Consider the following 26,804-nt stretch of genomic DNA (forward strand, 5'->3'; position numbering starts at 1 on the left):
TTGGAGCGTCAAACCCCGTTTTTATTTTGCTTTCCGCAGATATCAAGGCAATCCAGCTCATAATGAGATCTGCGCGAAGGTTCCTGTTTGGGAGAAAACATGCGCCGGGGGGGTGGAGGAACAGGGGATTCTCTTTCCTAATGAGTTGGCCGCAGCGTTCCAAGTGGGGTGCCGGAGAGAGGGATCGATAATTTGGGGGTAAGTTTGCGGTCAGTAGCCACATGCTATGCGAAAAGGGTTATTCCACGGCGGTGAGGGGGAACCAGGCGCAGGAGCTTAACTCTTCGGGGGCCGGCATTGAGCGAGAGCTCGCTGCTCCCAGAGTCAAAAAGCGGCTTATTGGGCTGTAGAAATTGGTGCTGAAGAGGATTCTGAAACAGAGAGTGAAGATGCAGAGACATGATCTTCAGGTCTGCTAAGTTTTCTGCATGGTCATTTATTCTCCAGCAGAAGAACGGAAAATTCTGCAGCATCAAGAATAGAAACCTGCAACCTTTTTAATAATAATAATAATAATAATAATAATAATAATAATAATAATAATTTATTCGTACCCCACCCATCTGGCTAGGTTTCCCCAGCCACTCTGGGCAGCTTCCACAAAGACCAAAAATACACTAATACGTCATACATTAAAAACTTCCCTAAACAGGGCTGCCTTAAGTTGTCTTCTGAATGTCAGGTAGTTGTTTATCTCTTTGACATCTGATGGGAGGGCGTTCCACAGGGCGGGTGCCACCACCAAGAAGGCCCTCTGCCTGGTTCCCTGTAGCTTTGCTTCTCACAATGAGGGAACTGCCAGAAGGCCCTCGGAGCTGGACCTCAGTGTCCGGGCAGAACAATGCGGGTGGAGACGCTCCTTCAGATATACTGGGCCGATGCCATTTAGGGCTTTAAAGGTCAACACCAACACTTTGAATTGTTCTCGGAAATGTACTTTGCTCGAGAGGGGCCCCCAAATCTATATGCTGTGATGGACAGAGCTGCAAGGCATCTTGGGACGCAGCCACCCTACCTCCCAAATATTGGACACCTTCTTCAGTGACCCCCTTTGCTGCACCAGTTGTTCATGCACATTTTCCTGGCTCTCTTCACAAACCAGAAAGGCTGCGGATATTGCAGTGGTGGTGTAATTTTTTAAAAAGAACCGCCTGGTGTTAAAGTTCAGCTATTTGCTTGAGCACCCTCCAGTTTTACCAAATGACAACAAAGTGAGTGTCTCTGCACATGTACAGAGTGACTTGCTTACCAGTGTCAAGCCACAGCGAATAGGATTCAGAGGCAGTGGTCTGAAGTCTGAGGGTATGGTCTCCAAAGAGATGCTGGAGCTCAGGCCCCTCTCAAAAAATACATTTGTGGGAGTCCAAAAATGCACCAGCCTCTAGGAGTTAGTGTATAAGATCTGAAATGGCGAGGAGGGCTGGTTTACATCGGTCTTCATTCAGGGGAGATTCCCACATCACCCCTCATTGCGAAAAGCAGAGCTACAGGGAACCAGGCAGAGGGCCTTCTTGGTGGTGGCGCCCGCCCTGTGGAACGCCCTCCCACCGGATGTCAAAGAGATAAACAACTACCTGACATTTAGAAGACATCTTAAGGCAGCCCTGTTCAGGGAAGTTTTAAATGTGTGACATTTTAGTGTATTTTTTGTCTCTGTGGAAGCCGCCCAGACTGGCTGGGGAAACCCAGCCAGCTGGATGGGGTATAAATAATAATAATAATAATAATAATAATAATAACCACTCAAACATCATTCCCTTTCTGCAGCAATTCCTTCTTTGACTAACAGCTACGTACAGAGTTGTTTAAAATCTGCTGGCCTGCTCTCTGCTTGTTTTCTATATACATATATCTGTGTGTATGAATATATGAACATACCGTAGTTTTCCGTGTATAACACGCCCCCATGTATAAGATGACCCCTATTTTTGGGGACTCAAAATTAAGGAAATGGGAGGAGATTTCCCAGAGTTAAGCTTTTTTTTTGTGGGGGGGGGGGGGAGAGATGGCCGACAATCGCTCACCTGCCTGACCGTCGCTGCCAATTGCATGCCTTGCCACAGACACAACTAGTAAAAAAACACCTCGTCTTATACACGGAAAAATACGGTATATATGATAATTAGTTTAATAATTGAAATAGTTACATTCAATTTTTTGTTAGCCCCTTTGAATATTTATATAGTTAAATGGGTAAAAATCTATGTTGAGAGAATGAAAGATAAGAGCACCCTTGAGCATGTGAAAAGTGCATTTCTCATCCCACCGGGCTTTGGCTTAGTTCCACACTTCAGAGTTCAGCTCCCAGGCATAAGCCACCTCCCAGTTCTGTGGCAACACCTGTCGCAACTGAGAAGTGAAGGAAAGGAAAACTGGCTGAATGGGATGAGGCAAAATTAAGCATGTGTGTTAAATGCTGTCGCCACCATCACTTCTATCTTGACTTTTAATGGCATCGCGGGTGGCGCTGTGGGTTAAACCACAGAGCCTAGGACTTGCTGATCAGAAGGTCGGTGGTTCGAATCCCCGCGACGGTGTGAGCTCCCGTTACTCAGTCCGTGCTTCTGCCAACCTAGCAGTTTGAAAGCACGTCAAAGTACAAGTAGATAAATAGGTACCGCTCCGGCAGGAAGGTAAACAGCGTTTCCGTGCGCTGCTCTGGTTCGCCAGAAGCGGCTTAGTCATGCTGACCACATGACCCGAAAGCTGTACACCGGCTCCCTTGGCCAATAAAGTGAGATGAGCGCCGCAACCCCAGAGTCGGCCACGACTGGACCTAATGGTCAGGGGTCCCTTTACCTTTACCTTAACAATAGCCGATGCAAAAACCCAAGGAGCACAATTAAAACCATTGCGCTCATATCTCATTGCTAATAAATAACAACCACAAACCAATAATTCACTAGAAAGGGCAGACGGCGGGAGGAGGAATCTTTCGGGTTGTTCCAAAAGACAGATCTTCCCCTGACATGGGGGTCATCTAAGGGGACCCGCTTCTCAGCCAGCTAATTTGCAATCCTGGCATTTGCAAAAGGAGGACCGGGCAAAACATTTCCAAAACTCGAATTTTATCGCCCAGGAGAGGCGAATGAACGCAGATTTCGGCAGAGGTGGGCAGAGAAGGAGGGAAGGGAAAGGGAGAAGAAGAAGAGGAGGATTTGAAGCAGGCTGTTAATAAAACGGGTCTGGGGTGGGGGTGGGGAGACAGGCGGTAGCTGCCCGTGTAACCCCGGTTTTAATTGGGTTCACGTTGAACAACAGGGATGTCAACAGAGACAAGCCAGTTAAGGAACGCCCGTCGGGTCCTGCAAAATGAGTGGGCGGACTTGTTGGGGGGGGATTGTGGTGGGTGGGCAGCAGAAAGCGTTGTCATTGGGGTTGCCTAGCAACGCAGGCAGCTGACCCCCCGTGAAACAAGCCCATCAGACGCGAGCAGAGACTGACAGGCTCGCTCGGCGTCCTTCGGATGAAACAATCACAGTGGCAAAGGGGGCTTTGTTTTTGCGGGATGAGTCTGGGTTTCGTCGGAGCTGATAACGCAGGCCGCCCCCCCCCCAACCTCTTTCAAAATGCTAATGCCACACCCTCAGACGTTTGAAGTGAGAGCCACATGGCCCCCGGGCCCCTATCCCCAGGCTATGTTCCAAATACGCACAGACATGACACACCTCCCAAATTCACGAACCGCATTTTGAGGAGGCCGGGAGAGCATGGTTAGAGAAATGTTTTCCTCTCCTCGTTGCAACTCTTTGGAGGTCCTGAGCCTCAAGGAGGTTAGATTGGCTTCAACTAGGGCCAGGGCCTTTTCAGTACTGGCCCCGACTTGGTGGAACGCTCTGTCACAAGAGACTAGGGCCCTGCGGGACTTGACATCTTTCTGCAGGGCCTGCAAGACAGAGCTGTTCCACCTGGCCTTTGGTTTGGACTCAGTCTGACCCTTATGTTTCCCTCCCCTTATGGTCTTGATTTATCAGCTATTTTAAAATGAGGCTGCATATTAAATTGCATTTTAACTTGTATTTTAAATTGGTTTCCTCCCCTCTTTTTCCCCTATTATGTTTTTACTGTGATTTTATTGGTGTTAGCTGCCCTGAGTCCGGCTTTGCCCGGGGAGGGCGGGGTATAAAAAAAATTATTATTATTATTATTAACTCATGGGCATCCAGTGAAACTGAATGTTGGAAGGTTCAGGGAAGATGAAAGATGCAGCACATGGTTAAACTGCGGAACTCCCTGCCACAGTGAAGGCCACCAACTCGGATGGCTTTAAAAGAGGATCGGACATGTTGATGGAGGAGGAAAGGGTCATTGGTGGGGAAGAGTTGCTGTTCTGCTCAGGTCCCAGTTCCAGATGGGCCTGAAGCAGCAGTGATATCTTCTGTTCGAGGGTGGGGATCGCACGTCAGAGGTGGGCAGGGCCAGAGGCAAAAGGAAAATGCCTTGGGGAACAGGCAGTGTGGCAGTGTGGTTAGAGCATGGGTAGGAAAACTAAGGCCCGGGGGCCAGATCTGGCCCAATCGCCTTCTAAATCTGCCCCCCGGACAGTCTGGAAATCAGCGTGTTTTTACATGAGTAGAATGTGTGCTTTTATTTAAAATGGGTTATTTGTGGGGGCATAGGAATTCATTCCCCCCCTCAAAATATAGTCCAGCCCCTCACAAGGCCTGAGGGAAAGTGGACCGGCCCCCTGCTGAAAAGGTTTGCTGACCCCTGGGTTAGAGCGTCGGACGAGGGCCTGGGAGAGCTGTTGTTGTTTAGTCGTTTAGTCTTTGTGACCCCCTGGACCAGAGCACGCCAGGCATTCCTGTCTTCCACTGCCTCCCGCATTCTGGTCAAACTCATGCTGGTAGCTTCGAGAACACTGTCCCACCATCTCATCCTCTGTTGGCCCCTTCTCCTTGCGCCCTCCATCTTTCCCAACATCAGGGTCTTTTCCAGGGAGTCTTCTCTTCTCATGAGGTGGCCAAAGTCTTGGAGCCTCAGCTTCAGGATCTGTCCTTCCAGTGAGCACTCAGGGCTGATTTCCTTCAGAATGGAGAGGTTTGTTCTTCTTGCAGTCCATGGGACTCTCAAGAGTCTCCTCCAGCACCAGAATTCAAAAGCATCAATTCTTCGGCGATCAGCCTTCTTTGTGGTCCAGCTCTCACTTCCATCCATCACTACTGGGAAAACCATAGCTTTAACTATACGGACCTTTGTCTAAATCCTCCCCTTTGGCTATTAAGCTCACTAGGAATGACCTTTGGCCAGTCACAGCCTCTCAGCCTATCCTACCTCACAGGGTTGTTGTGGGGATTAAATGGGTGAGTGTGTGTGTGAACCATGTGTGGCGCCTTCAGCTCCTAGGTGGAATATAAACACTAGTAAATAAATAAAACCAATAAATAAAAAAATATATTGGAGACCAGATGAAGAGCAGCAAGCAGACCTCCCAAGCCATGGATCTGGCTCCCCGAGTCGTCTATAAACAGGCTGCTTCCTCTAATTTATTTATTTAATAGATTTAATAGCGATATAACCTTCTCTTCTCCTTTGAGTTACGGCCTTGCGATATGGACCCCCCCCCCTGACGCACGACTCCCTCCTCGGATGGGAAGATGAAAAGGGTATTAGCAGTGATGGATGCTCCGCAGAACGGCCCTTTGACAGCGGCCGGCTTCACTCACGCCACCCGGCGGGGCAGCAGGGAGCCACGCCGAAAGGGCCTGTGCCAAAACTGCTCCGGGAGAATTGATGGGCGAACCTCTGATTTAAAGGGAGGCAGACTGGTGAGGGAGCTGGCTGATTTCTAAAGTGGGGGTGGGCTCAAACGTGGGAGCCCCCATCCCCGCTTCATCCCACATTGTGGTGGTGTAAAAGTGCACTCATTTCACATGCTAGCAAGGTTATGCTTAAAATTCTACAAGGCAGGCTTAAGCAGTATGTGGACCAAGAACTCCCAGAAGTGCAAGCTGGATTTCGAAGGGGCAGAGGAACCAGAGACCAAATTGCAAACATGCGCTGGATTATGGAGAAAGCTAGAGAGTTCCAGAAAAACATCTACTTCTGCTTCATTGACTATGCAAAAGCCTTTGACTGTGTCGACCACAGCAAACTATGGCAAGTTCTTAAAGAAATGGGAGTGCCTGATCACCTCATCTGTCTCCTGAGAAATCTCTATGTGGGACAAGAAGCTACAGTTAGAACTGGATATGGAAAAACTGATTGGTTCAGAATTGGGAAAGGAGTACGACAAGGCTGTACTGTCTCCCTGCTTATTTAACTTATATGCAGAATTCATCATGCAAAAGGCTGGGCTGGATGAATCCCTAGCCGGAATTAAGATTGCCGGAAGAAATATCAACAACCTCAGATATGCAGACGATACAACCTTGATGGCAGAAAGTGAGGAGGAATTAAAGAACCTTTTAATGAGGGTGAAAGAGGAGACCTCAAAATATGGTCTGAAGCTCAACATCAAAAAAATGAAGATCATGGCCACTGGTCCCATCACCTCCTGGCAAATAGAAGGGGAAGAAATGGAGGCAGTGAGCGATTTTACTTTCTTGGGCTCCATAATCACTGCAGATGGTGACAGCAGTCACGAAATTAAAAGATGCCTGCTTCTTGGGAGAAAAGTGATGACAAACCTAGACAGCATCTTAAAAAGCAGAGACATCATCTTGCCGACAAAGGTCCATATAGTCAAAGCTATCATTTTCCCAGTAGTGATGTATGGAAGTGAGAGCTGGACCATAAAGAAGGCTGATCGCGAAGAATTGATGCTTTTGAATTATGGTGCTGAAGGAGACTCTTGAGAGTCCCATGGACTGCAAGAAGATCAAACCTCTCCATTCTGAAGGAAAGCAGTCCTGAGTGCTCACTGGAAGGACAGATCCTGAAGCTGAGGCTCCAATACTTTGGCCACCTCATGAGAAGAGAGGACTCCCTGGAAAAGACCCTGATGTTGGGAAAGATGGAGGGCACAAGGAGAAGGGGATGACAGAGGACGAGATGGTGGGACAGTGTTCTCAAAGCTACGAACATGAGTCTGACCAAACTGCTGGAGGCAGTGGAAGACAGGAGTGCCTGGCGTACTCTGGTCCATGGGGTCACGAAGAGTCGGACACGACTAAACAACTAAACAACAACATTGTTGTTGTTGTTATGCGTGGGGGATGTAATCCACTGAGAGCAGTCAAGTACAACATTCCTTGTAATGCTAGCGAAGACATGCAGGGGAATATGTCGTCCAGCCAGTTGAAAACCTGTGGTGTAGTGGTTAAGAGTGGTAGACTCGTAATCTGGTGAACCAGGTTCGATTCCCCGCTCCTCCACATGCAGCTGCTGGGTGACCTTGGGTTAGTCACACTTCTCTGAAGTCTCTCAGCCCCACTCACCTCACAGAGTGTTTGTAGTGAGGAGGAAGGGAAAGGAGAACGTTAACCGCTTTGAGACTCCTTCGGGTAGTGATAAAGTGGGATATCAAATCCAAACTCCTCCTCCTCCTCCTCGTCTTCCTTTTGCATGCATCCTTCCTTTTGCATGTGACTACAAGTGGGTGTGACCTTACCTGTCCAGGTAACAAAAGGACAAGGCATGCAGCCCCCCTCCCATCGTCTCCATCTTCCTTTCATCTTGTGAACCACAGTGACTTCCAGTCTGCAGTCACTGAGATTATTCCCCCATATGGGGTAGATCCACGTGTACATATTTGTAACTAAGTCTGCCTTCAGGGATTCAACTGTGAACTGTGATGTGAGTAAACTTATTTTATTGACTTTGAATAAGACTGTTGTGTTTTTATTCTTTTTAAGAGGGATTAAAGGGAATTTACAATTCAATCTGATACAGACTGAATTGTATAATAGTGAGAGGCTTGCACAAGCCTGCAACCAGCTACCTGCTGTGCGTAAGAAAGGGGAATGTTAACTCTGTTAAGTAAAGGAACTTGCTAGAGCAAGTTAGGAAGGATATTAATAAACAATATATCCTCTCCTGCCACCCTGAACATTCCCACGATGTGGTGTAATGGTGAGGGTGTTGGACTAGGACCTGGGAGAGACCAGAGTTCAAATTCTCCCACTTGGCTACGAGGTTCACTGCCTCTCCACCTATCCTTCCTCGTAGGGTTGTTGTTGCTGTGGGGATAACAAGGGGAGGAGAACTTTGTAATGCCGCCTCAAACTCTTTGGAAAGAAGAAGGAACGCATCAAAATAAATAAAAGCTTTATTTTCCCCGCTCTCCAGCAGCATAGCCTTCTCACCATTCACACGCCACAAAAATGGTAGGATCGTGTCCTGTCCCTCTTGGGCGTGTGGGGCCTTCCCTGCTCGGTAGATTCCAGGTGCTCCTTTCTCTCTCGTTCTACGAATGTTCGGCACTGGGCCTTTATTGTTCTGTCAGTTAAGTTCCTTTCCTCCCCACCCCACCCCTAATTTTTAAAATAAAAATACCAGTGTCTTCGTATTTTCACGGAGGCGTGCTTGCTGCCTGAATGGAAATACCTACTATGCAATTAAGTCAGACAAGAATGGCTTCTTCAAGAAATAAAATAAAATCCTCTCCCTGCCACTGTTTCCCCTCTTCACAAAAATCGGTTGATAATTTGTCGTCAATGCAATGTGAGTTCCTCAGTGAGATCTCTCTCTCTCTCTCTCTCTCTCTCTCTCTCTCTCTCTCTCTCTCTGGGTCCTTCTAGTGTGGGTGATGATTTAGAAGTACTCAGAAGTGCCTGTTTTTGCTGCGTGCAGAAACGGTGAGATTTCTGCCTTGTGACACCCTAGAGGAGCAAGTCTGCTTTTGAGAACATGCTGTTTGTGTTTGATCTTATTTTTAAAACAGTAAATAGTGATGTTTTTCGCTTTTAATAGCTTGCAATCCCTTCAGAGCAGGCAGGAGGGCATCGAGGCAACACCCGCCCACCAACTTACTTCCATGCATTTTACCCAAACGGCAAAGCTATACCTGTTGAATTTCTGCAGCTCCAAAGGTTGGAGGATCCCTACCAGAAAAGGCTTCTAGGTCTCATATCCATGTTCCTTTACTATTAAAAGCATGTTCCTAGTCCTCATGGCTGTGTGTATTTTGAAGTGTGAGGAACAAGGTTCAAGATGTTGTGGCCATCTCCCCCCCCCCCCCTTTTAAGCCAGTTTCTAGCGCTCATGGAGGGGACGAGGGTGGCGCTGTGGGTTAAACCACAGAGCCTAGGACTTACCGATCAGAAGGTCGGCAGTTTGAATCCCCGTGACGGGGTGAGCTCCCGTTGCTCGGTCTCTGCTCCTGCCAACCTAGCAGTTCGAAAGCATGTCAAAGCGCAAGTAGATAAATAGGCACCACTCCGGCAGGAAGGTAAATGGCATTTCCGTGAGCTGCTCTGGTTCGCCAGAAGCGGCTTAGTCCTGCTGGCCACATGACCCGGAAGCTATACACCGGCTCCCTCGGCCAGTAAAGCGAGATGAGCGCCGCAACCCCAGAGCTGGCCACGGCTGGACCTAACGGTCAGGGGTCCCTTTACCTTGAACTTTACTGCTCATGGCTGCATTTCTTTTCTAAAACAACAACAAGTTTCCAACATTCAGTGTTGTGTTCCATACACACAGTAAGGTGTTACCCTTGCGACCATTACCTTTCATTTTAAGTTAGTTTCTAGTCCATATGAACACATTCCTTAAAATCAAAATTTTGGTTCTTGCCCTCATTCTGTTTTTGAAAGGCAATTCATAGCTGAATTCCCCTTTTCTTTTCTGAAAAGTAAGCTTCTAGGCTTTGTGGCTGAACAACAGCAACAAAGTTCTAGTCCTCATTCTGTTTTTTGAAAATTAAGCTTCTAGGCCTCATGATTGAAACCCGCCCCCCTTTTTAAAAGCAAGATTTTGTGCTTTTTGTGCAAAGGGGAGGTGAAGGCGAGGTCAGCGGTCTAGCCCATCGCTTCGAATCACGGAGGAAGGAGAGTTAAGGCAGCCTGACAACCTCAAGATGACCATTAACACCTTCCCTCCCGAGGCTCCGCTGTCGACCTCACAGCTTGGGTCGGGGGGGGGGGCAGCATGGGGTTTCGTCAGCAGAGGGAGGGAGGCGTGGAAAACTCTAAGATCTAAGGACCAACTCTAAGCCCCTTCCCCATTTGATCTCAGCATTCACACAAATAGAGAACAGTCCAATTAGCTAAAAAGAGAGGAAATGCCAAGTTGCGACCAGTTAACTGCTTACTGGGGGCCGCCACTCACTTTTAAAACTTGTGAGCTGACACAGTTGTGCAAAGAGCTCCTGCTTCCCCACCCTGGACATGAAAAAGTGGAGTTCCGCTGCCTTGCTGGGATGGCAAAATCCTCATTTGTCACACCCACCCAGGCAGGCTGCGATGTTTGGCCAACGCATGGGGTGCACCTTGGGGAGGTATGGTTCAGTACAACACGAAAAAGTGATTGTCACTGCCTACGTCTTGATCTTTCCTCTCTGAGAGCCAGTGTGGCGTAGTGGTTAAGAGCGGTGGACTCGTAATCTGGTGAACCGGGTTTGCGTCTCCGCTCCTCCACATGCAGCAGCTGGGTGACCTTGGGCTAGTCACACTTCTCTGAAGTCTCTCAGCCCCACTCACCTCACAGAGTGTTTGTTGTGGGGGAGGAAGGGAAAGGAGATTGTTAGCTGCTTTGAGACTCCTTGAAGGTAAAGGTAAAGGACCCCTGACAGCTAAGTCCAGTCATGGACGACTCTGGGGTTGCGGCGCTCATCTCGCTTTACAGGCCAAGGGAGCCGGCGTTTGTCCACAGACAGTTTTTCCGGGTCATGTGGCCAGCATGAATAAGCCGCTTCTGGCGAAACCAGAGCAGCGCAAAGAAATGCTGTTTACCTTCCCGCCAGAGTGGTACCTTCTGGTGGTTCCCTCACTGCGAGAAGCAAAGCTACAGGGAACCAGGCAGAGGGCCTTCTTGGTGGTGGCACCCGCCCTGTGGAACGCCCTCCCATCAGATGTCAAAGAGATAAACAACTACCTGACATTTTGAAGACATCTGAAGGCAGCCCTTCAGGGAAGTTTTTAATGTGAGACATTTGAATGTATTTTTAATCTTTGTTGGAAGCTGCCCAGAGTGGCTGGGGAGACCCAGCCAGATGGGGAGGGGTTAGAAATAAATTATTATTATTATTATTATTATTATTATTATTATTATCTAATTGCACTGGCGGCTGTAAACTCTCCTTCCTTGGAGGCTATTAAGCAGAGGTTGGGTGGCAATCTGTCACAGATGCTTTAGTTGAGATTCCTAAATTGTAGGGGGTTGGGCTAGATGACCATTGGGGTCCCTTCCAATTCTCTGATTCTATGATCCCACAGCCAGCCTCTTTGTACGTTCATGGTGAAAGCAGATCTATGAACGTGCACATTTTTTAAAAAGTATCCATGGAGCTCAGAAGGAGGAACTCTTCAATTCCCCCCAATCCATCTATGTCTCTCGTGTCCCCAGTTACAGTCCTCTGGAGGAATTTAATAAACCTAACCTCTTGTTGACTCAACAGCATGCCCCAGTAACTCCCAAGCAGGCCCTCTCCTTCCCTTTGGCCTCCATAAACATCCTGTCCTGGGAGGCCCAACCATCTGGATGAGCCCCTATGAAGAAAGGCTGCTTGGGCCTTTTCAGCTTGGGGGAACGGCAAGTCAACAATGGAAGCTTATAAAATCACGCCTGGTGTAGAGGAAGTGGATACAGGAGAGGTTTTCTCCCTCTCTCGTACCACCAGAAACAGAAGCTGAATGCTGGAAGACTTGGGATAGATAAAAGACGGGGTATTTTCCATGCAGCGCATACTTAGAACTATGGAACTCCCTGCTGCAGGAGGCAGTGACGGCCACTAACTTAGAGGGCTTTATTTTTATTTATTTTATTATTTTCACCCCGCCCATCTGGCTGGGTTGATCCAGCCACTATGGGTGACACCTTTGAAAGAGGATTCAGCAAATTCATGGAGGAGGGCTTATTGGTGGCTACTAGCCATGACGGCTGTGCTTTGCCTCCAGCTTCTGAATAGCAGTTTTTGGAAACCGGTTTCTTGTGCTTGGGTCCTGCTTGCCAGTCTCCTCCAGGCATCTGGTCGGAGGAACAGTATGCTGGACAAGATGGGCCATTTTTTTTTAAAAAAGGAACTTAGCTGTGAGAATGAGAAACTTACTTAAAACGAAAAAAACAAAATACAAGTTGTTGTTGTTTAGTCGTGTTCGACTCTTACGATACAATAATCTTTATTGTCATTGTCCCAGACAGAACAACAAAACTGAAAATCTACACCAGACATTCAGAAACCAACAAGCCTGCTATCCCAGCTATCCCAGCCTGGTTAGCCCCCTAAAAACTCTGATACCCCATAATTAAATACAATATACTCCCATAGAGACTACATTAAAGGTAAAGGGACCCCTGACCATTAGGTCCAGTCGTGACCGACTCTGCGGTTGTGGCGCTCATCTCGCTTTATTGGCCAAGGGAGCCGGCGTACAGCTTCCGGGTCATGTGGCCAGCATGACTAAGCCACTTCTGCGCACGGAAACGCCATTTATCTTCCTGCCAGAGTGGTACCTATTTATCTACTTGCACTTTGACGTGCTTTCGAACTGCTAGGTTGGCGGGAGCAGGGACTGAGCAATGGGAGCTCACCCCGCTGCGGGGATTCGAACCGCCGGCCTTCTGATCGGCAAGTCGTAGGCTCTGTGGTTTAATCCGCAGCGCCACCCGCGTCCCCTCCAGGGGTCCTTTACCTTTATCTTCTGACCCATCCTGGGCTCCACCCCTCTCGATCTAAACCTGCCCCTGCCTCCTCGCTGCTACGGGGTCCTGCAAACCACTGCTCCTCTGTCCTTAGTTAGACTCCAGCCTCTTCCTTCACTCGCCAGCATCCTGCCCCCCTGCTTCTGAATGCTGGACAGCTGCTGCCGGTCCGTCTCCTTGCGCCCTGCCTCTGTAGAAGACAGCAGTCTACACTCCAGTCTCCTTGCTTTGGGCTGCTAGGGGTCTCGAGTGTTACCACCTCCTCCTCTTCTTGCAAGGTCAGCTCGGAGGGGGCACACATGCCCAGGGCTGGCCCCGGTCCCTGGCGCACGCAGGGCGTCTCGGCGAGGAGGAGGAGGGAGCTCGGAGGAGCCAGCGAAGGAGCGGAACGAGCTGGCAACCTCGGCCGCCGTTTCCTATAAGCCGCAAATTATCATGCGTGCCTGTTCGCTCCCCGCTGGTAATAGGCTTTAATCACTGCAAAGTCATTTGATTTCCCTGTACCACAATTCGGCTTTAATTAATGGTCACTTACGGGAATGGGAAAGAGGGGGGAGGCTGTGTGCTTAGGGTGGGATCTCCTTTCTCTCTCTCCCCCCCCTTTCCCCTTCCTCTCCTTTTTGACGTCGAGAAGATGAATTAACGTTTGGAGTGAGCTCAGGCGCAGACTGCCAGAAATATGGCTGGTTGGAATCTCTCCAGGGGGGCGGAAGCACCTGTCCTAATAGCAGGCTTGGCGCATTTGGGGGTGAGAGGGTAAAGGATTCGTGGGCTGCCAGCAGAGCTCTGGTACATCTGCCCCAGGCACCGGGTGCGGGTAGGAAATGAGAGTGCAGAACATGGTCCCCGCTTCAGGATTGAGCATCCGATGGGTTTATAAATCCTCTTTTGTAGCCCTCACCGCTGCTGGGCAGTGGCGTAGCGTGGGTTGTCAGTACCCGGGGCAAGGCAAGTAATTTGCGCCCCCTAACCCGTGGATTTGCGCCCCCTAACCCTAACCCCCAGATGTTGCACCCGGTGCGGCTGGCCCCCCCTGCACCCCCCACGCTACGCCACTGCTGCTGGGTGTTCTTTTTTCTTTTAAGCATGGCTTTGTCTCTGTTTTTGAAAAAGCAAATTTCTAGTCCTCAAAGCTGAGTTCCCTTTTGGAGGAAAAAAAGGGCATGCTTTTGGTCCAAATACAGGAGTGCCTGGCGTGCTCTGGTCCCTGGGGTCACGAAGCTGCCTGAGAAACAGTTTCTATTCAAATGTGATTTTCGTTTTAAACGCCGTGTAAGGTAGAACCGGGACGTGGGTGGCACTGTGGGTTAAACCACAGAGCCTATTACTTGCTGTTCAGAAGGTTGGCGGTTCGAATCCCCTCGACGGCGTGAGCTCCCGTTGCTTGGTCCCTGCTCCTGCCAACCTAGCAGTTCGAAAGCACGTCAAAATGCAAGTAGATAAATAGGTACCGCTCTGGTGGGAAGGTAAACGGCGTTTCTGTGCACTGCTCTGGTTCGCCAGAAGTGGCCTAGTCATGCTGGCCACATGACATGGAAGCTGTACGCCGGCTCCCTCGGCCAATAAAGCGAGATGAGTGCTGCAACCCCAGAGTCGGTCACGACTGGACCTAATGGTCAGGGGTCCCTTTACCTTTAAGGTAGAACCAGGAGGGAATTGTAAAAAGAGCAGCAGAGGAAGTTGTCACACAGGTGTAGTCTCTGATTGTGTGCATGCAGTCTGTTAGGAGAAGCTACATATACGGGTGGGGGGGAGAGAGACCCCCCTGTTGCTGCAACTGCTCCACAGAAAATGGACCTGGAAATAGCTGCCCAGGCGCTAGGCTAGATTGATGTGTGCCCATGTCCAGAGCTGCGAAAGCAACCGTTAAGTATTGCATACCCTCCAACATTTATCCGATGAAAATATGGACGCCCCATTCCTTAACGATAATTTTACTGGCCACTCTGGACAGCTCCCAACATATATGAAAACATAATAAATCATTAAACTTTTTTTTAAAAAACCCTTCCCTATATAAGATTGCCTTCAGACAGCTTGGGGGTCGGATAACTCCATACCCTCCAACATTTCTCCAGTGAAAATAGGGACCTCCCATGTAACACCTGTGAAGTTAGCAAAAATGTATAAGATAAGTAACAAATGTTGGAAATGTAAAGAAAAAGAAGGTATCTTTTTTCATATGTGGTGGGAATGTAAGAAGGTAAAATGCTTTTGGGAAATGATGTATAATGAATTGAAGAAAATGTTGAAATATACATTTGTTAAGAAACCAGAAGCATTTTTACTAGGCATTACAGGTAATGAGATAAATAAGAAAGAAAAGAAGTTATTTTTATATGCAGTGACAGCAGCAAGAATATTGATGGCCCAGAAATGGAAACAGGAGGAATTACCTACGATAGAAGAATGGAGAACTAAAATGATGGACTACGCAGAATTGGACAGAATGACAGGAAGGATCCGGAATCGACGAGATCAAAGATTTACACTAGATTGGGAAAAGTTTATCCAATATATGCAAAAACTGAGTGATAATAAAATTACGTTTGTAAGCTTTAAGGAAGCTCTGTGAGGGGAAAGGGTTAAAAGGGCAGAAATGTGTAAAAGGTAACAAAAGGAAGGAATGGCAGACAAATTGAGGGAAGTCAAAATAAGAGAAGTAAGATGTAATTAAGATGTATGGAATGTATAAATTTGTTTTTGTATTTGAAAACTAATAAAAATATAACATATATAAAAAAAGAAAATAGTGACCTCCCACCGTACTCTCCAACATTTTCCCAATGAAAATAGGGACATCTTAAGGGAAAGTGGAACATTTTGGGATCAAATCAGAAAACTGGAATGGCTACCCAAAATCAGGGATTTCCCTGGAAAATAGGGACACTTGGGGCGCCTGGTGTTACCTCTGACAATAAATACTTAACTATCTGCTTTGTGCATTCCTTTGCTGGCAAGCGACACCTACCTGGAGATTATTATTATATTTATTTTATTATTACTTATTTATTTTGTCTCTATACCTGTAGCTTTCAGGGTGGTTCATAGCATAAAAATACAATATTATTATTGTTGTTATGGTTATTATTATTATTAATAATAATAATAAACACCCAATGCATAATAAAAACACGAACAAAAGCAAACAATAACGCCCCTCCCCAAAACATTTTAAAAGGGCATTGAATGTCAATCAGCCCAAGGTCTGGTGGAAGAGGAACGTTTTTGCCTGGCGCCCAAAGGGTTACAATGAAGGCACCAGGCGAGCATCCCTGCAGAGAGCATTCCACAAATGGGGAGCCACTGCAGAGAAGGCCCACCATCTGGACCTCTCGTGCAGGAGGGCATAGGAAGAAGGGTCTGGGGTCTCAGGGTCTGGGTTGGCTCATATGGGGAGAGGTGGTCCTTAAGGTATTGCAGTGCTGAGCTATTTAAGGCTTTCTAAGTCAAAATCAGCACTTTGAATTGGACCCAGAAACTAATCGTCAGCCAGTGTGGTCGGGCCAGGATCAGTGCCCTGGTGAGCAACCCTGGTGGCTGAATTCTGTGCTAGCTGAGTTTCCTAGTCCTCATTGTTCTCAACAAAGGGCTGATTTAAGTAGCAGCATGCCTTATACAGTGGTAAAGGTAAAGGGGCCCTTGACCATTAGGTCCAGTTGTGGCTGACACGGGGTTGAGGCGCTCATCTCACTTTATTGGCCGAGGGAGCCGGCGTACAGCTTCCGGGTCATGTGGCCAGCATGACTAAGCCGCTTCTGGCGAACCAGAGCAGCGCACAGAAATGCCGTTTACCTTCCCACCAGAGTGGTACCTATTTATCTACTTGCATTTTGATGTGCTTTCGAACCACTAGGTTGGCAGGAGCAGGGACCGAGCAATGGGAGCTCACCCCGTTGCGGGGATTCAAACCGCCAACCTTCTGATCGGCAAGTCCTAGGCTCTGTGGTTTAACGCACAGTGCCACCCGCGTCCTTTACACAGTGGTACCTCAGGTTGAAGAAGCTTCATGTTACAGACGCTTCAGGTTACAGACTCCGCTAACCCAGAAATAGTACCTCGGGTTAAGAATTTTGCTTCAGGATGAGAACAAAAATCGCACAGCGTCAGCGAGAGGCCCCATTAACTAAAGTGGTGCTTCAGGTTAAGAACAGTTTCAGGTTAAGAACAGACCTCCAGAACGAATTAAGTTCTTAATCAGAGGTACCACTGTATACCAAGTCCATGTCTCTCAGTAGTGCTGACACTGGCTGACCGCAGCTGTCCAGCGTTTCAGACAAAGGAATCTCTCCAAACACTCCCTGGAGATGTCGTCGGGGATTGAACCATGCAAAGCAGACACTCTACCAATGAGCTAGGACCCTTATCCCAAATTACGCCCCCAGAATCTGTTTCAGAGCAGCCTTGAAGGAGAAACACTGAAAGATAACGTTTGATACGCAATCCACAGCAGCCTGGCTAATTCACATTTTCCGAGCAATTAGCCCATTACTATCACTTTGCTAAATATCATTAGATCGCGCGATGGACGTGGTTGGGGCAATTTCCCCCTCGGCAAAACAGCCAGCTTGAGAGCAAAAGGAGGGGAGGGGAAGCCTTTTCCCTGCCTCTCTCTCTCATCTCCTGCCACAGCCCTATCAACCCAAAGGAGTCAAAGTTTCTAGCCTGCAAGCCTGTTGAGTAGCCCTACCTGGTCACACATTCTGAATGTCATGGAGAGCATGAAGAGAAGGCCAGCAAATGAGACCAGAAATTTCTACACGCACCTCAAAAGAATTACAGGAAATTGAAGCTGCGCTAGGAAACAGGGGGAGAGTTTAAGGGTTTCTCGAAGCAATTCTACTGCACCCCTTGGAGGCAGCATTGCTTCTGAATACCAGTTGCTGGTAACTGCAGGAAAGGAGAGGGTCTTGTGTTCAGATCCTGCTGGTAACTGGTTGACCACTTTTGAGAACAGTATGCTGGGCTGGCCACTGGCTGATACAGCAGGCTCCTTACATTCCAAGGATTCCTTAGTGGAACTTGTGACCCAGAATGTTGGGGGCAGGGCGGAGGGTGATGGATATGCTGCAACACTTTGCTGCAGCACCACACTCTTTACACTCCCAAGAAGCAGAAACATCTCCACCCACCCATCCACTTTCTTCTCCTTTTAATGTGCCTCACCATCTACCCCGATCTAAGCCCAGAGCTAGGATTTCCCTCTTCCCTTCGTCTGCGACAGATCCCCTCCGTCAGAGCTGAAGTGCGTGATGATGGAATAGCAGACGTCCTCCAGTTCCCTCTTCCGTTCCTCGTACTCCTTCTTCGGGGCTCTCCGGTTGCCCTCCATCCACGCGGCCGTCTCCTCGCACATCTCCAGGACCCTCCTCTTCGCCCGGTCATCCAGAGCCTTCTCCTCAACAGCCACCCTCTTCAGCTGCAGAGTGCTGGCCTCCAAAGAATTCAGGGCTTCGTTCTTCTCCTGCTCGGCCTTCTCCTGAGCCCAGTACTCTTCCTCCTCATGGATGATTCGCTCCATCTCCTCTCTGTCCAACCGGCCCCGGGTGTCTGTGATCGTCAGCTGGTTTTGGTTGCCGGTGCACCTCTCCGTAGCGGTCACAGTGAGAATGTTGTTGTGGTCGATGTGGAAGGTGACCACGATTACCGGCACGCACCGAGGGGCAGGTTGGAGCCCGCCCAGCGTGACCGTTCCAAGGAGCCGGTTGTGTTTGGTCAATGTCCGTTCCCCTTCGTAGACTTGCAAGAAGAGGCTGTTTTGGTTGTCCTCCGTGGTGGAGAAGTTCCTGGTTTCCTTGGTGGGGATCGGAGAGTTGCGCTTGACCACGACGTCCATCACGCCTCCCACCGTCTCCAGCCCCAAGGAGACGGGAGTCACGTCCAACAGGAGCAGGTTCTGCAAGCTTTGGTACCGGTGGCCAGTCAAGATGGCAGCTTGGATGGCTGCCCCATGCGCCACTGCCTCATCTGGGTTGATGACCCTACACAAGTCTTGCCCATCGAAGAACTGCGAGAGGAGCCTCTGGATCATTGGGATGCGGGTGGAACCCCCAACGAGGACAACGTCGTCAATCTGGGTCTTCTTGATGCCAGCCTCCTCCAGTGCCCTCTCCACATAGAGCATGGTGGACTGGAAGAGGTCAGAGCAGAGGTCCTCAAAGCTGGCCCTGGTGATGGTTGTGTGGAAATCCACCCCCTTGTAGAGGGAGTCGACGGACACGATGGCCGTGATATTAGAGCTCAGGACACGCTTGGCCTTCTCACAGGCCACCTTCAGCCTCTGCTTTGCCTTGTTGCACTGGCTGAGGTCCTCCTTGTGTTTCCTCTTGAACTCCTGGGTGAGATGGTCCACCAGCCGCTGATCAAAATCCTCCCCACCCAGGTGGGTGTCCCCAGCCGTGGCTACCACCTCAAAGACGCCATCCTGGGCAGTGAGGACGGAGACATCAAAGGTCCCCCCGCCCAAGTCGAATACGAGGATGTTCCTCTTCTCCTTCCACTGCCTGCTGTCGTTCAGGCCGTAAGCGATGGCAGCTGCCGTGGGTTCGTTGATCAGTCTCAGGACCTTCAGCCCTGCAATCGCACCCGCGTCAATCGTTGCCTGGCGCTGGGCGTCGTTGAAGTATGCCGGGACGGTGATGACGGCCTGAGTGACCGGGCGGCCCAGGTGGGCCTCCGCCACCTGCTTCAGCTTGGACAGCACCATTGCAGAGATTTCCTCCGGGTAGAAGGACTTCTCCAGCCCTCTGTGCAACACGTGGACTTTGGCTTCGCCGCCACCGCCCGCAGCTACCCGGAAAGGCCAGTGGTTCAGGTCGGACTGCACCGACGGGTCTTCATACCTGCGGCCGATGAGCCGCTTGGCACCAAAGATGGTGTTCTCTGGGTTAAGGCCCCTCAGCAGCTCGGCCGGCTCCCCCACCAGGCGTTCCTTGTCAGTGAAAGCCACGCAGCTGGGCATGGTGTGGTTGCCGTGGTCGTTGGCGAGGACGTCCACCTTTCCCTTCTGGCAGACTGCCACGCAGGAGTAGGTGGTGCCTAGGTCTATGCCCACGGCTGGGCCCCTGGGGCGAGTTCTGGATGCTGCTGTTTTAACCCTGGGGGTAGACTGTGGCGGGGAGGCATTGCTGCTGTTGGTGATGTCTTGAACTTTCTCATGGCTGAGGTCTGCTCCCATCAGTGGATCTTTTCCCCCAGGCCCCCAGCCCTTCTGCCAAAGATGGAAAATTGGCAACCCTGGGGAAGCCGGGTTGGGGGGAGAGCTCTTGGCTCCTATGGGAGGTATTTCCTCTGTCTCTGCCCTTGATATTTTCTTCAAAGAGGTCAAGTGGTCTGACCATCATGGCATATGTCACAATAGGCCCTGTGGGGACTAGCTCTGCCTCAGGGCCTCAGCAGATCTCCTCTTCATACTTAACCTGAGTTTCAGACCTCCCGCCCATTGAGAGAGACAGGGAGACACAAGGTCTGGCATCACTTTGGTAAGTACATGGTTGGTTGTAAGCACCAGAGACTCTAGAACTCCCTCCCTTGGGGCAAGCTAATTGAGACAGTTCCTGTGATGGTCTGGGACTTGGGCTCAGACTCGGAACCAGAGGAGTCTCAGTCTGCACTGGATCCTTTGCCTCAGGCATCATCTGAACCAAGTCTGGGGCCTGATCCTGAAGAGCCCCCGTCTGCACACGTTCCCCTGCAACAAACACCAGCTGGGCCGAGTCAGGGGCCTGAGCCTGCCCTGGCTCCAGATGTGGGGATGACCTTGTTGCCTTCAGCTGGGCCATCACTTACAGCTGCTCCACTACCAGTTGGGTCAGGGGAGGCTGAGGCGGCCCCTGGGTCTAGTAACCCACTGACGTCTCCCGAGCTGCAGAGACTGAGGTCTGAGAGAAGGAGAGACCTGAGTACTTGCAGGAGGAGTGCTTGCCTTTGGGCGAGACAGGGAGGTGAGTCGCTGGGGGATCAGAACCGGCCGCTACCCCAACAAAGATAAAAGGCTGTCGGACCCCGCCCCAGGTTGCGGGAGCAACATTGCTGTATGCTAGAACCTGCCTGAGATCCTATACCTGTCCTTGCCTGGTTTCCTGCCTTGTGTCCTGCCTTGGCCCAGTCGGACTGATGCCTAGCGGAACTTATGGATTCTGGACCGGACCTGGACCGTGGTTCTCGAGTTACCCCCGGGCCCAGCACAGTTCCCTGTAAAACATTCTGGAAACTTAAGAACACAGCAAGAGCCTTGTGAGAAGAGAATACTGGACTAGATGGACCATTGGCCTGACCCAGATGGCTAGCTGGATGCCCTTCCTGGGGAACTCACAAGAAGGACCCAAGCACAAGACCACTCCCCGCCCACCTTATGGTTCTGAATATAGAACTGACCTTAGTATAAGACTACTTCTTATATCTATCTAGCTCAGAACAGCCTACACTGACTGGCAGCAGCTCTTTAGGGTTTCAAACTGGAGATGTTCTGAGCACTTCCAGCAGGCGCCACTTGGGAGCTATTGCATGCAATACCAGGTGCTCTAGCAACTGAACTATGGACCTCCCCCTATCTTTTGTTCAAATGCTGCTTTGGAAACAGTGGAACCTTGGTTCTCAAACTAAAATTCGTTTCAGAAGCCCATTTGACTTCCGAAACGTTTGAAAAACCAAGGAGCGGCTTCTGATTGGTGCAGGCGCCCCGGAAACAATAGCCGACAACCGCATTGGTCGTTCAGCTTCCAAAAAACGTTTGAAAACTGGAACACTTACTTCTGGGTTTTTGACGTTTTGTTCGTCAGCTAAGCCATTTGAGAACCAAAGTTCCACTGTATTTTTTTCCTTTTCTTTTAATAAGCAGAGTGGGATACAAAAATAAAGCAAACCCTGGATGCATACATCAAAGAGGCAGGACAACTTTTCTTCCTTTCCTTTCAACCCTTTTTTTTTTAATGTGCCCTGTAGGTGGAACAATGCCCTCTGGCAGTTTGGGCGATTTCATTCCATCCCATCACTGGGGTCCTCATTATTCTTCTCCACTGCCACGTTCTGGTCCTCCCCAGATGTCCCTCCTGTTCTCTCGCTCTGGGTGAGGGAGGTGCAAATCGAATCCCACGCTTCTTCCAGGTCCTTCTGACGCTGCTCACACTCCACCTTCTCAGCCAAAGGGTTGCCCTCGAGCCAGGAGGTGGTGCTGTTGCACATCTCCAACATCCTCCTCTTGGCCTTCACATCCAGCACCTGCTCCTCGGCCACCCTCTTCAGTTCGAGGGTGCAGGACTCCAAGGAGTTCATGGCCTCAATCTTCTCCTTCTGGGAAACGTCGCTCACCCTGAACTCTTCCGCCGTCTGAATGATCTTCTCTATCTCCTCTTTGCCGAGGCGGCCCTGAGTGTCCGAGATGGTGAGGTGGCTGGTGTTCCCCGTCTCCACGTCCTTGGCGGAGACGGTCAGGATGTTGTTCTCGTCGATGGCGAAGGTGACGACAATGACGGGGACCCCGCAGGGGGCCGGAGGGATGCCTTTCAAGGTGAACGTGCCCAGGAGGTGGTTGTGCTTGGTTAGGGCCCTCTCCCCTTCGTACACCATGAAGAAGATGGTGTCTTGGTCGTCCTCCGTGGTGGTAAACTCCATCGTTTCCTTTGTGGGGACAGGCGAGTTGCGCTTGATGATGGTCGCCATGACCCCACCTTGGGTGTTGATCCCCAGAGACAACGGGGTGACATCCAGGAGGAACACATTCTGCATCTTTGGGGTCCGGTTGCCTGTTAAGACAGCGGCCTGGATGGCTGCTCCATAAGCCACTGCTTCATCGGGGTTGATGCCCTTGCATAGCTCCTTCCCGTTGAAGAAGTCCTTCAGCATCTTCTGGATCTTGGGGATGCGGGTGGAGCCCCCGACCAACACGATGTCCTTGATGTCACCCTTGCTCATCTTGGCGTCTTTCAGAGCCCTCTCCAAGGGCTTCAGGGTGGCCCGGAAGAGGTCAGAACACAGGTCCTCGAAACGTGCCCTTGTGATGGCCGTGTGAAAGTCGATGCCTTGGTAGAGGGAGTCGATGGATACGCTGGCATTGCTGCAGGAGCTCAGTGTGCACTTGGCGCGCTCGGCCGCAATCTTCAACCTCTGCATGGCCTTTTTGTCCTGGCGGATGTCTTTCTTGTACTTCTTCCGGAACTCCTCTGCAAGGTAGCTCACCAACCTCTTGTCGAAGTCCTCGCCACCCAAGTGAGTGTCCCCCGACGTGGCTTTCACCTCAAAGATGCCGTCCTCAGCAGAGAGGATGGAGATGTCAAAGGTGCCCCCGCCCAGGTCGAAAATGAGGATGTTCCGGCAACCTGCCTCCTGGTTCCTCACATCGAGACCGTAGGCGATAGCGGCGGCCGTGGGCTCATTGATAATCTTCAGGATCTGGAGGCCGGCGATGGCCCCGGCGTCAATGGTGGCCTGCCGCTGGGCATCGTTGAAGTAGGCCGGCACTGTGACAATGGCTTGGGAGATGGAACAACCTAGGTAGGCCTCGGCTGTCTGCTTCATCTTGACCAACACCATGGCCGAGATCTCCTCAGGGTAGAAGGTCCGCTGCTTCCCCTTGTGGGACACCTGGACCTTGAGCTTGCCCTCGTGGTTGACCACGGTGAATGGCCAGTGCTTGATGTCCTCCTGGACTGTGGCGTCCTCATATTTCCTGCCAATCAACCGCTTGGCGTCGAACACTGTGTTCTGGGGGTTGAGAGAGGCCTGGCTCTTCGCTGGGTCCCCGACCAAGTGCTCGCTGCTGGTGAAGGCCACGTAGCTGGGTGTTGTGCGGTTCCCTTGGTCGTTGGCGATAATCTCCACTTTGTCGTGCTGGCAGACAGCCACGCAGGAGTAGGTGGTGCCGAGGTCAATCCCTATGGCCAGGGCATTCTGCTTAGGCATGGTTGTTTACGTCAGGCTCCTTTTTGGTTGAGGTTGACCAAGAAATGGGAGGGGATAGATGATCCCATGAGAGATTTGCTGGCCTCTCTCTCTGTCTCTGTCTGCTTTGCCTTCCCCCCTCTCTTCAAGACCAAAAAGTTGGCTGACCAGGACTTAGATTTTTTCTCGGGGTGATGGCATCTTCTCCCTTGCCTATAGCTGGGCAGTTGGGATTTTTTCTTATGGGCTCAGCGGTGTGGCACCCTCACCTTCAAACCCATACCGATGACTTCACCATCACACATCACAATGGGAGTTGAGTAGACAATTCTGAAGCCCCTTGCCTGGACCACACCCTAAGAACATAAGAACCTAAGAAGAGCCTGGTGGATTAGGCCGACGGGCTATCTAGCACAGTATCCTGTTCTTACAGTGGCCAACCAGATGCCTGTGAGAAACCAGCAAGCAGGATTCAAACATAAGAGCCGTCTCTTATCCTTGGGCTTCCAGTAACTGGTATTCAGAAACATCAGGGTCTCTAGCTGTGAAGGCATAGCATAGCCATTGTAGCTGGTAGCCATCGGCGGCGTTACCCACCGTGAATTTCTCTAATACTCTTTTAAAGCCATCACTGCCTCCCGAGGGAGCAAATTTCATAATAATAATAATAAATTTTTATTTATATTCTGCCCTCCCCAGCCGAAGCCGGGCTCAGGGCAGCTAACAACAATAAAATAATACAACATTCTAAAATCATTTCATTATAAAATTAATTCAAATCAAATTGATGGCAACCATTGGGCTAGAGTTCTGTGAAGATTGCCAAAGGAGGGAGTCAGGCTGTGCCCTGACCAAAGGCCTGGTGGGACAGCTCTGTCTTGCAGGCCCTGCGGAAAGATGTCAAGTCCCGCAGGGCCCTAGTCTCTTGGGACAGAGCGTTCCACCAGATTGGAGCCACAGCCGAAAAAGCCTGGCTCTGGTTGAGGCCAGCCTAACATAACCTCTCTGTGGCCTGGGACCTCCAAGATGTTTTTGTTCGAAGATTGTAAGTTCCTCTGTGGGACATACCAGGAGAGGCGGTCCCGTAGGTACGAGGGTCCTAGGCTGTATAGGGCTTTAAAGGTTAAAACCAGCACCTTAAACCTGATCCTGTACTCCACTGAGAACCAGTGCAGCTGGTATAGCACCGGGTGATAGTATATAAGCACGCTTTGAGCAAAGAAGCATTCTCTTTTCTCTGTCCTGAACCTTCCAACATTCAGCTTCATGGGAGGCCCGCAAGCTCGCATTATGAGAAAGGAAACTTTGTTCGCTTTTGCGACATGATGCATAATTATATAAACTTCTATCAGGTTGCCTCTTACTCGTCTTTCCTCTAAACTAAAAAAACAACAACACACACGCAAAGTTTGCAACCTATTCCTAAAGAGTCTATACTTCAGCGCCTTACCCACTGGTGTGAAGTACATTTCAGAAAGGGAAGAGGGGTTCCTCGCCCTTTTATATCCCAGATCTTGTTGGTTCTGAAAAGCAAAGGTGCTCGCACAATATTCCCTCTTTCCCACCTTCCTTTCTTTTTTCTTTTTAAAAAGGGGAATTCAATATGGGGACAGAGAATTGGGGAAGGGGGGGGGGCAGATACCTCTCCGTAACGCTAGTCACGGAGCAATGCAGTGTGGAGGGTTAAGGGTCTAAACGGGACTGGCGGGGTGGGGGAGAGAGAGAGAGAGAGAGAGAGAGAGAGAGAGAGAGAGAGAAAGTGAGAGAGAAAGTGAGAGGCTTGGAGATGCAGGGGGTGTGCAAACGAGGGAGCTGGGGGGGGGTGTCGCGGAGAGAGAAATCTAAACAGTGCAGTTTTAATTACATTCCATTAAATCTTGCTTTCGGGGTATGCGTTTTGAAACACATTCTAATGGTAATGATGGGGACATCTGTATAGAGGGCCCTTTCTCATCCGAGATGGCTCCATCAAAGACACTCCTGGGAAACCCTTCACCTTTAACCCCTGGGGTCACGGCCGACACACTAGCTCTACAGTTTGTGTTACTGTAAAGGCGCAGTCCTCCTCAGACTTGACCAGCTCTTAGCCGTAGCGGCTAATACATTTTGCCCGTGTGAATTGCGTCCTCGCTTGGGACGGGGATATTGATGTGTGTATCAGATGCCTGGGAGAAAAAGGTTCCTTTTAACATCTTTTCTTCCTTTGTGTGTGCGCGCACACACACACACAAGCTACCCCTTTCTCTTAGAATATATTGTTGATGGTGTTATTTAAACCAGCATCCCCATTTTTCCCCTTGAAAAGCTTGTAGCTGATGGCTACTAGCCACGATGGCATACGCTCCACAGTATTAGGCAGCGATGCTTCTGAACATGAGTTCCTGGAAACCACAGAAGGGGAGAGGTCTGCTCTTGTGTTCAGATTCGGGTTGTGGGTTCCCCACAGGTTTCTGGCTGGCCACTGTGAGAACAGGATTCTGGGTTAGATGGCCAGAACAAGCAGGCTCTTCTTAACCTGCTTGTCATAGCCAAAATGAAAACTCCTATAGTTGTGATCTCTTTTAAAAGTTTGAATTTATTCTTTCTGCATTGCTGCCTGGTCCATTCTGAAGGAAATCAGCTCTGAGTGCTCACTGGAAGGACAGATCCTGAAGCTGAGGCTCTAAGACTTTGGCCACCTCATGAGAAGAGAAGACTCCCTGGAAAAGACGGAGGGCCCAAGGAGAAGGGGACAACAGAGGACGAGATGGTGGGACAGTGTTCTCGAAGCTACCAGCATGAGTTTGACCAAACTGCGGAAGCAGTGGAAGACAGGAGTGCCTGGCGTGCTCTGGTCCATGGGGTCACGAAGAGTCGGACACGACTAAACAACAACAAATTGCTGCCTGGAGTCATGGAGAGCTGCCCTTTCCACAGCGCAACTTCTCCCCCACCCTCAGAATAGAAATATTTTATAATCCACGATGTTGCCTTTATCCCCAATGGCACACTCTTTCATTCTCTCTTGAGATAGATCAGCGGTTCTCAACCTCTTGGTCCCCAGATGATGTTGGAATACAACTCCCATCATCCCTGAGCTCTGGCCTTGTTAGCTAGGTGTGATGGGAGTTGTAGTTCAACAACATCTGGGGACCCACAGGCTGAGAAAGGCTGAGATAGATGGATGCCAATAGCAAATGTCTTTA

The 26,804-nt window shown here is 50.0% G+C and overlaps 1 protein-coding gene and 1 pseudogene across 2 annotated transcripts; both read right to left on the reverse strand.

The window, feature by feature from the left end:
* Positions 1–17,876: 17,876 nt before the first annotated feature.
* Positions 17,877–20,060, reverse strand: LOC310833098 (heat shock 70 kDa protein 1B pseudogene; annotated as a pseudogene). The gene has a single exon. The product of its transcript is annotated as a heat shock 70 kDa protein 1B pseudogene (transcript).
* Positions 20,061–21,637: 1,577 nt separating this feature from the next.
* Positions 21,638–24,367, reverse strand: LOC310833103 (heat shock 70 kDa protein 1-like). The gene has a single exon (XM_083715449.1). It carries the CDS (start codon positions 23,638–23,640, stop codon positions 21,718–21,720), a length of 1,923 nt encoding a protein of 640 aa, XP_083571575.1. The 5' UTR covers positions 23,641–24,367; the 3' UTR covers positions 21,638–21,717.
* Between the last annotated feature and the right edge of the window lie 2,437 nt (positions 24,368–26,804).

This window comes from Podarcis gaigeae, assembly GCF_964106915.1.
Source record: "Podarcis gaigeae genome assembly, chromosome: 16".
Lineage (NCBI taxonomy): Eukaryota > Metazoa > Chordata > Lepidosauria > Squamata > Lacertidae > Podarcis > Podarcis gaigeae.